The 9,081-nt window shown below is 39.6% G+C and overlaps 1 protein-coding gene across 1 annotated transcript in view; it reads left to right on the plus strand.

Annotated features, from left to right (window-relative positions):
- The window catches only part of LOC147452762 (tobamovirus multiplication protein 2A-like), a 60,338-nt gene extending 58,471 nt beyond the window's left edge, over positions 1-1,867 (plus strand). The window contains exons 6-7 of the mRNA XM_086518360.1: positions 1,128-1,340; positions 1,416-1,867. Of these exons, the coding sequence (XP_086374486.1) occupies positions 1,128-1,340; positions 1,416-1,520 (318 nt within the window). The 3' untranslated portion in view covers positions 1,521-1,867. The remainder of the gene's footprint in view (positions 1-1,127; positions 1,341-1,415) is intronic.
- Positions 1,868-9,081: the final 7,214 nt, after the last annotated feature.

Consider the following 9,081-nt stretch of genomic DNA (forward strand, 5'->3'; position numbering starts at 1 on the left):
GCCAAAAAACCCCAATCCTAAAACCTGTCACATGGGGAGGTCCGTGCCATGTCTCCATCTATACAAGGGTTACGTGGATATCCATAGGGCTTGTGCTAAAGCCTCTCTAGCATGATCTAATTTCTTAAAATGAACCCTATATCTACCTCACCCCAACGGGGAAGCATTCAAAATTGTGAAAAGAAACTTGTTACCTAATGATGTCTAGAGAGGGTCTTTCAATTTTCCGCGTGCTCCCCCATTTAGAGAGTTGGTGGCCTTGAACCACCACAATGAGCGTCCCTCCAGATATCTCTTTAGTTTTCACCAAACAAGGCTTAATAGTCACACTTGCCTCTATGCTATTGTTGATCAATCAGATGCGAAGCATCAGCTAGTATACGGGATTGCGCCCCCACACCCACACCCGCATGTTACAGGGGTGATAGTCTTTTCTTATGAAAAGCACATCAAAAAGATGAAGCAAATTAAGAAGAGAAATTAGAACCAAATGACAAAGCAAATTTAAAAATACAAATCACAGAGAAAAGAAATTGCAATTTCATAAGTAGGAACCAGAAATCAGAGTTGGCATTAGAATACCGAATAGAATATAATTTAAATGAATCTGTACTCCATTCAGTTTTGAGTCTTCTTTAATAGCTCTTTTAATTATGTGTTTTCTGCTAGAGATGTAGCCCTTGGTTGTTCATAACTACAAGACCCATTGGACCTTTTGAAGGTGTGTACATCATATAGGTATGCACCTTAATTTTTTAACCAATAAGAAGCTTATCCTTGGGTCAAGCAAACCCCTTGTTTACTAGCTACTAAGCAAGGCATTTATAGAAGCAATAAGAAGCTTCTCCTCGGTTCAAGCAAACCCCTTGTTTAAAAAGCAAGCAAGCTTGCACAAACAAAGCCTATGACTTGTCAAACTTAAAAGTCATTGCTAATGTTTGGAGAATGTGTGTTCCATTGCTCTTTGGCTTTGGCAGCCATGTACCATATATTATAATGCTTCCAGTAAAGAGAGTGTCTTTAGCAGAGGAGAAAGAGGGTGGTGGTGCAGATTGGGGGAGGGGGAGAGAAACATTGGCTAACAAAGAGGCGGACATTCTATTGATGGTGTCCTGGTTTTTATACAGGCTTTAGCACTACTTTTTGCTGTGATTTTGCGTGCTCTTGGATCAAGTGCTAGGAAGGACTATGACAGTGATGATGAATATCTAGCTTCAACAAGGGCCAGCCGCCAACCCTTGCTAAACAGGCAAACAACAGGAGGGGCCGGCACTAATGCAACAGGGTCTGAAAACCGGCCTGCAAGAGCAGATGCCTGGAGTACGAGGATGCGAGAAAAGGTTGGCATGGCACATGTGAAGGTCTGTTTTGTGTCTATTGCAATTTCTCTCTGATCAAGCATGTGGTGTTTGCAGTATGGATTGGATACGACTGAGTTTTCGTATAATCCGGAGTCAAAGAGGTTCCCGCAGCAGACAACGGTAACAGAGGAGAAGAAAAGCTGTTGCTCGATCATGTAGAGAATGCTACGGAAAGTGATTGCTCTGCAATTGTTATCTATCGAGATTGTGTGCGGCATATTTTTCAGTTGGCTTGTGAAGGCATTCAAGCCCGCTCTTTATGGTGGATTCGCGATATGCTTCGAGTGGCTCCTTGATCGTTGTATGCTAGTCCCTTTTTTGGACAAGATTTGAAAGGAGGTCAGCCTGTAAATTTGTTGATTGGATTTATTGAGCTATTTGCTGTAGTTCTATTCTCAGCTTCAGGGATATTAATAGTCCGATGAATAAGACTGATGTTTCTGACATTGTAAAGCTGCATGTCGCAGTTTTTTTACTGGATTATGATTGTGTTCATCTTGAAAGCATACTGGTCCTGCATTGCATGATTATTAGGATTATAGAGCTGGATATTTGGACATGAAGGAAAGCATTGGGGCACTCTAGTCTAGCCATTGGACCTTTCTATATGAGAAGCTTTTGTCTTGACTATGAAATTTTTGTGGATGGGACAGTTATGGGGTAATGGAGGGCTAACAAAATTGAGGAGGCATGTTGGATTGCCCTTTCATTAACCTTTCCAAGGAAACACTAAGGAGCTTTCCGTGAATCTCGCATTGCTTGCAACGTGGAGGCTTGTCAGCAGAGGAAGATTTTGATTATGAAGGTTGTTGAACTTATAATTCTGTTAGATGACATATGAGTGCAGATTAATGTCAGTTTGAAATTGGCGTTGCTACTAACTCGAGACAGTGTAGATTATTTTGGTCGTCTTGAGGCGAGACGGAAGCATTGCCTTTCACTCCACTGTCCACACACACACACACACACACACACACACACACACACACACAGAGAGAGAGAGAGAGAGAGAGAGAGGGGTTCATCTCAGCCGTACACGTGCTGAGATTTCTTTGACATACACCCTCCCTTTCTACTAAAAGGCATTGTGAACAAAATGATGTGGACTTTTGTAAGATAGGTGGCCTGGTTTGTATTTCATCAAGGGATAAATTGGACTTTGTAAAGATAGGTAGCCTTATTTGTATTGGACATCAATGAAAATCGCAGATGACTGCTATATAAAGTTTCTATCAAGAAAATACCTAGAGTTAAGTCCATAGTAGAAAGGACTCAAGTCACTCATCTTAAATTGAGGGTTGTTCTAGTTGATGTGTCATGAAATGCTTAGACGGTTGTTAGGTAGTCATGATGGTGTAGGGAATGGTCCCTGGTCCCTTGGAATTCCTGCTACCAAAGGGCGATCGGCGGAGTCGGGAGTCCTATGGGAGCAGGATTGCAAGGAACCATTCCTTGGAATCCCTGCGACCAAAGGGCGACCGGCGGAGCTGGGAGTCCTATGGGAGCAGGATTGCAAGGGACCATTCTCGGCCGTCAATGGTTGTGGGGAGGGGTTCAGGAGGTCAAACCCAGGCACTGGCTCAATTCCGTATGCTGACTTGTCAGAATTTTCTGCATTTGGGATTCTGCGTGCTGAGCTGGAGCCAAGTGATTGGCATGCAGACCGTTTGTGCTGCCTGATATTCCGCATGCTGAGCTGTCCAGCATCGAGCGGTTGCAGGATGACATTCCGGCCAATAAAGATGAGTGATGGAGGGCTGAGATCTGCAGCCCTCCGACCCACGACCTTGACGGAAAGTGACTGAATGACAAAAAGAGCTCGACCAGAAACGAACAAGTTAATCTTTCAAGATTTCTTGAGAGTTTTCTAGTAGAAGGTTCCAGAAAGTAAAATAAGTGCATTTGTCTTCAGAGTTTCCATTATGAGCTTAGCCATGCTATCAAGATTGTTTGCTGAACTAACCAGCCCATTCTACATACAAAGGGCTCTGTGTTTTGGATGTTGTATGTTTCTCATTCTCACGGTTGAGAATCAATTGCACTCTTTGAAAATCAAAGAACCCACGTCATATTAGAAGAGAGGCCCACCGCCTAGTTTCTTTCACGATGAGGCATCCAGGGCGATTCATTCGTAGCCTTGCTGATTCAACAACTTTTTGTTGATAATATTAAAAAGAAAAGGGGGAAGTGTAAAAGATTGATTTTCCTTGGCCTAAACTTGGGCAACATCAAGTGCTAAGTTTTCTTAAAACATTACAAGCGGCCTTGAAGATCGTCATCGTAGGTAACTTGCTTCAGTTTTGTTCGGCCATACCTCGTCTTCTTGTGGAGAGGAAAAATGTGCCTTAGCTGGGTTGATGCATCACTCAAAACATTTGGATTATTTCTAGCAATTGAAACCTTAAGATTTGAAATGTGCTGGTAAAGGTAGTAATAAAAGAGAGAGAGAGAGAGAGAGAGAGAGAGAGAGAGGTACTCATATGGATTAGGTTGTTACTTGTTCATTCCATGCAAGGATTGTTTATATTCATTGTGTTGTCAATGCTAGGATGAAGGGCACACAACCAATGGGTTGCTACCATGTGGCAATTGTGAGCTATCTTAAGAAGATGAGCACTTTGGATTTTGTGATGCATTGGTACCACATGGCACTTGTGCGCTTTATTTAAGGAGGTCCAATTAACAACACCTTGTACAAGTTTGTTCATGGTGGTTAAAATTATGAGCTTCTCTTCCAATTTAGGGCACTCATTCAACTACTAAGGCTGGGTTCAGATTGAACCGGCGGAAGAAACAAGGTTTCCTAAATGTGTTGCCGCCTAGTGTGAACAGTGTGGAGGAGGAAAAGTGAAAAAGAGAAGGGGGTTGAGAGAGGCCATCAACTCTTCGGGGGGGGGGGGGGGGGGGGGGGGGGGGGGGTCGGAAGAAAAATGGAGGGCCCGACGGAAGAGTGCCTCAACTCCAACCAATTAAATTTTGCCCTGGAGGAAGAACGCCCCTTTGCTTTTTTCTTCCGCCGCCTAATGTGAACCCACCCTAATTCTTTTATGTAATGCACTTTTTTTATGATGGGATGGATATGTGGGTTTTAGTGTTTAGACTAGTGCCACAAATGATCATTCTCCGGGTTGTCCGGCTAGTCACAAAACCTCTCCTTGTAAAAAGGTGGTCAATGCCAATAATATTTTGAGTTTCACATTGACTTTCTTTATAGGACCATAGCTAGATACAACTAATGTGCAATGAATATTCTTATGTAAGAGCTTTTACACATATTAAGAGAGATCCATATGCGTACAAATGAACCTATACCAATTCTAAATGAGAGAAACCCATGCAATCATTCTATTTGAGAGAGCATGACTGAGTGTAAAAGTTTCTCTTACCAGGGCATAGAGAGATAAACAACAAGAAGGTTACACTCTAGATAATTCAAGATGCTTAGAAACAAGCAACCCAACTATGCCAATCAGAAGGCCAATTGATTTTTGAGTTGCAATTTCTCTTCACTATGAGGATTTGTCTAGAAGATACTCCTACAAAATTGAGATCTATGGTTGCATTAAATAGATAGCAAGGATCTTTTGCAATTGCGTTATTTTGGACTCAGTGTGAACTTGCACAAGAACATAAACCTTTTGTGAGCTTTGTGTCATATGCGGGATGTATGTGTGCATTAGATGTGAACTTAGTGTGAATCTAGATTCAACCATGATGGTAGTGACCATGTACTCATAAATTTTTGCTTTCCATTACTCATCAAAACACACACAATGGCACAATACAATAGGAAGTATGCAGTTTAAGACCCCCCCCTCCCCCGAAAAAACAAAAAAAAAACAAGAAATGAGGGAGCACGGCAAACTTATTTTGTACCATGATGACAAGGGTCTCAAAAGCAGACCTTACAAACTAAAGCTTTCCACTATTCATTGAAATACATGCATTGTACAAGTGGTAAAGGCCTTGGGATGACGAGGTTGTGAGCAATGGAACAACTGGCTACCACACTGAGGAAAGAGTTACCAAGTATTACATCAAATTGCTAGAGATTTGATTGAGTGGTAGCGGTCGGGATGCCATTGCACATGTTTGCGAATCAAACAAGATTCAAGCTTGTGAAATAGTAAAATTCACTTAGCAATGTTACTTCCCTCTCCAAGAAATGGGACAACCCAAACTCATTGATGACTTTGGCCATCTTATAGCCTAGGGTTGTAGATTCCTACCTGCCCAAGGTTGTTACTTATCCTCATGATTACGTTGCTCTTGCTGCCGTGTCAACTCCATTTGTAGATTTTTTTTGGCTGCCTTACTGCCATGTCATGTGCAATTATTACCACAACAATCCAATAGCAGTGGACTTTGATTGCCTTTTCTTTGTTGTAATACTATTACGATGAAACTTGCATGGTTTATCACATGGCCATTCCACAAATTGACCATGTTTCTTATGGACTTGCAATGGGATAATAGTGTCTTTGGAGTCTAAGGGACATACACTGGATTTTACACATTGCCCTAATTTTTCTCCTAAAATAATTTTGCAATGTTGCTACGCATGCATGTTGGGAAGGTAGGGGAGGCATGTTAGGAGGTAAAGGGCATTGATTGTGCACTTTTTTAAACATATTCACTCAACAAAAATAAAAAAATAGTAGGAAAGAAAAATTCTAGTGGCTTTATATCCAAGTTGTAATGAAGAAAAATATTATTTAACTACCTAATTAGTTATAATCCAAAGTCAGGCAAAGGGAAGATGAAATGGACGGATTCCTTGTGGACATTTTAAAGGTGTTGAGGAGAAATTGACACAAGATGAAATTAAGGAAATATTGACAAGGAGAAATGGATGAATTCCTTGTGGATATTTTTAAGGTATTCAGGAGAAATTGGCACAAGAAGAACTATTAGGATTGTTTAGCATAGAAAAAATAATCACTAGAACTATTCTTTGTAATGTGGAGACACTCTTAATTCATTGACAGAGGGACTTTATATTGATGGAAATTACTTGCATTTGTGTCTAGGTGTGGGATAAAAAACCAATGTACAATGCCAGTCACTTGTGGAGATGATACAAAGTATGGTCAAATGCAAACTTTTGAGACGTGTTTTGGCTTGAGGCTACCATGTGCATATGTATATAATAATGGTCCTACTAAAATCCTGCATTTTATCCTTCCACATGAAACTTGGCATTGCAAGAAGCCTTTAATTGAACACTTGTATGGCTTTGGTTGCTAAGCTAATGCTAAACATCTCGATCAAGTCCGGATCAAGAGTGTAGAAAGTTGGATAATAAGATTGTAAAATGTTAATTTTTGGGCTTTAATTGAGAAATCAAGGGCTACAAGTTGTACCATCCACAATAAAAGTGTATCAGGATTAGTGACGATGTGGTTTTTTTGATAGATGATGTTCTACCATTGCTAATATGTACCACAGAGAAAAATGTTAGCTCATTGGATGTGTGTGATGTGATGTTGTCTCTTTTTATTGGTGGTGCAAAAGCACATGTAGAGAATTATGGGGTTGGAAATTAGGATATTCACGTTTTGAATGATATTAGTGATCAACCTATTAGTGATGTAGATTTACTTGAAGTACTTGATGAGGAAAGTAAGGAAAATGAGTAGGCTAGAAGTATGCCAAAATGGTTAGTGTATACTTTGATGAGAGTAAATGGATGTACATATTTTTAGGTTTTGGTAACATGCCTTATGCATTAGTTGGATTTTTCTTTGGCTGTTTGAGTATGTTTGATCAAACTTTCACTTTTTCTTGTTGTTTGGCTACCATCTGTAGTATTTTTGCATTGGTACTCATAAAGAATGTAATTTGAGTCACTTGGACATAAAACCCACATCTTTGAGTGTTGTTTTGGAGGAGGAAGTGTATGTAACACAACGTTATGGTTTTGTTGAGTAAGGTAAAAAAGAAAAAAAGCATGTAGGCTGAAACAAGCTTGGTGTGGTTTAAAGGAAGCTCTTTATTCCTGGCATGATATAAGATACTCACTTATGAAACTGCACATGCTTTTAGAATAGTTCAAATGAGAACACTATATGTCAAGCATGCGAATGACATACTTATAATTAGTGCTTGCTATGTTGACGAGATGCTACTCAATAGACCAAATTGGACACATATTGCTGATTTAAGGATGTTTTGAATGGCTCTTTTGAGATGTTAGTTGGGTCATTATTTTTCCATAGAATCCAAGCATTGTGATGTAGGTACTATTTTGTGCCAGAAAAATTAAGGCATTCTTGAATAGACTTTGTGTCGAGGATTGTAAGCCTATTGCTACTCTTATGGAAATGTGATTGAAGCATCGTCTTCATGATGTTGGAAACTAGATGCTACTTTCTTGTTGGTTATCTTGCTTACATATGCTTTATGAGGCCATACACTCATTTTGTAGCGTCATAGTATAGACTATTTAAACATATCCCAAATTTTAAGGATTTGAAAGCTGATAAGCAGATCTTTCAATACTTGAGTGGCACTATAGATCTTGCATTGTTTTATCCCAAGGTGGGATCATTTTTGCAATATGTACAAGCTTTTTTGGACTTAATTTGGGCTAGTTTTATGGAGCTCACTTGTTCACAATGGTCTTTGAATCATGCTTGGTAACGATTGCATATTATGGTTGAGCAAGAAGTTTCCTAATGTGCCCATGTCTAGAATGTATAGAGCAACTTTCATAGCTAAGGTTTGGTGTGTTTGATTCAAAGGTCTTATGTTTGATTTGGGTGTGAGAGCATAGTCTAGTAGTGGCACCTACATTGATAGGTAGAGCACAATGGTAATGGCAAGGAACGTAGTGTTTCATGCTTACACTAAGCACATTGAGATGCTTTACCATTGTCAAAAAGTGACTCTTTGTTGGATATATTAGTGTGGTCTATGAGCCAATGTAGGAAAACCCTACTTAAAGTCTTTTCCTCTTGAGAAATTTGAAGGGTTTCTTAAATCTTGAAAATTTTCCAATTTGTTGATTGATCACATTTCCCAAAAATTACCACCTTATACATGAGTGGTAGCTCATATTCATTGCATCACACTTATTCATCCCCGTAATATGACGTCGATGTGTGTCAACAAACTCAAAACCACCAAGGGACATTTTCCCTCACTAGGAGCTTTTCTTCCCCTTGACTTGTATAGACATCCATAGTTCTAGGCATCTCTTACCTTTGTACTTGCACACAAAGCAATAATGTATTTGTGTGTACTTGAGAATCTCCTTCTTCTCCAACCTTTGTGTGTGCATTCCAAAAACCATAAATTTGACATGTATTTTCTCATTCCAATCACAAGAAGATTTCTTTGAGCCATACAAAGCTTTTTGAACCTGTACACTTTGTTTTCCTTCCCCGTTAAATGAAATTGAGTAAGTGAATTCTTGAAAATCACCATTCAAAAGGAGGTGATAATGCTACAATGGTAGTAATATGATAAGTGAGAGAAAAACTATTGTCAAAGTTGATTAATCTCCTTCTACCTTCTAGCAATCAAAGCTACCACTCAATTTACTCTCCCACTTAAAAAGCCTTTCTGGTATTATTGGAATTTTTGGCAAGAAGCAAAGGAGACCGAGGGACATTCTTTATTATAGAATCACTATCATTTGCATAGCTATAAATCACGTTTTTGAATTTTGTGCCATATCAAATCAAACAAGCTCCTCTTCACACTCCAAAAAACCAAA

The sequence above is a fragment of the Adiantum capillus-veneris genome, chromosome 8, assembly GCF_014529385.1.
Source record: "Adiantum capillus-veneris isolate H3 chromosome 8, ASM1452938v2, whole genome shotgun sequence".
NCBI lineage: Eukaryota > Viridiplantae > Streptophyta > Polypodiopsida > Polypodiales > Pteridaceae > Adiantum > Adiantum capillus-veneris.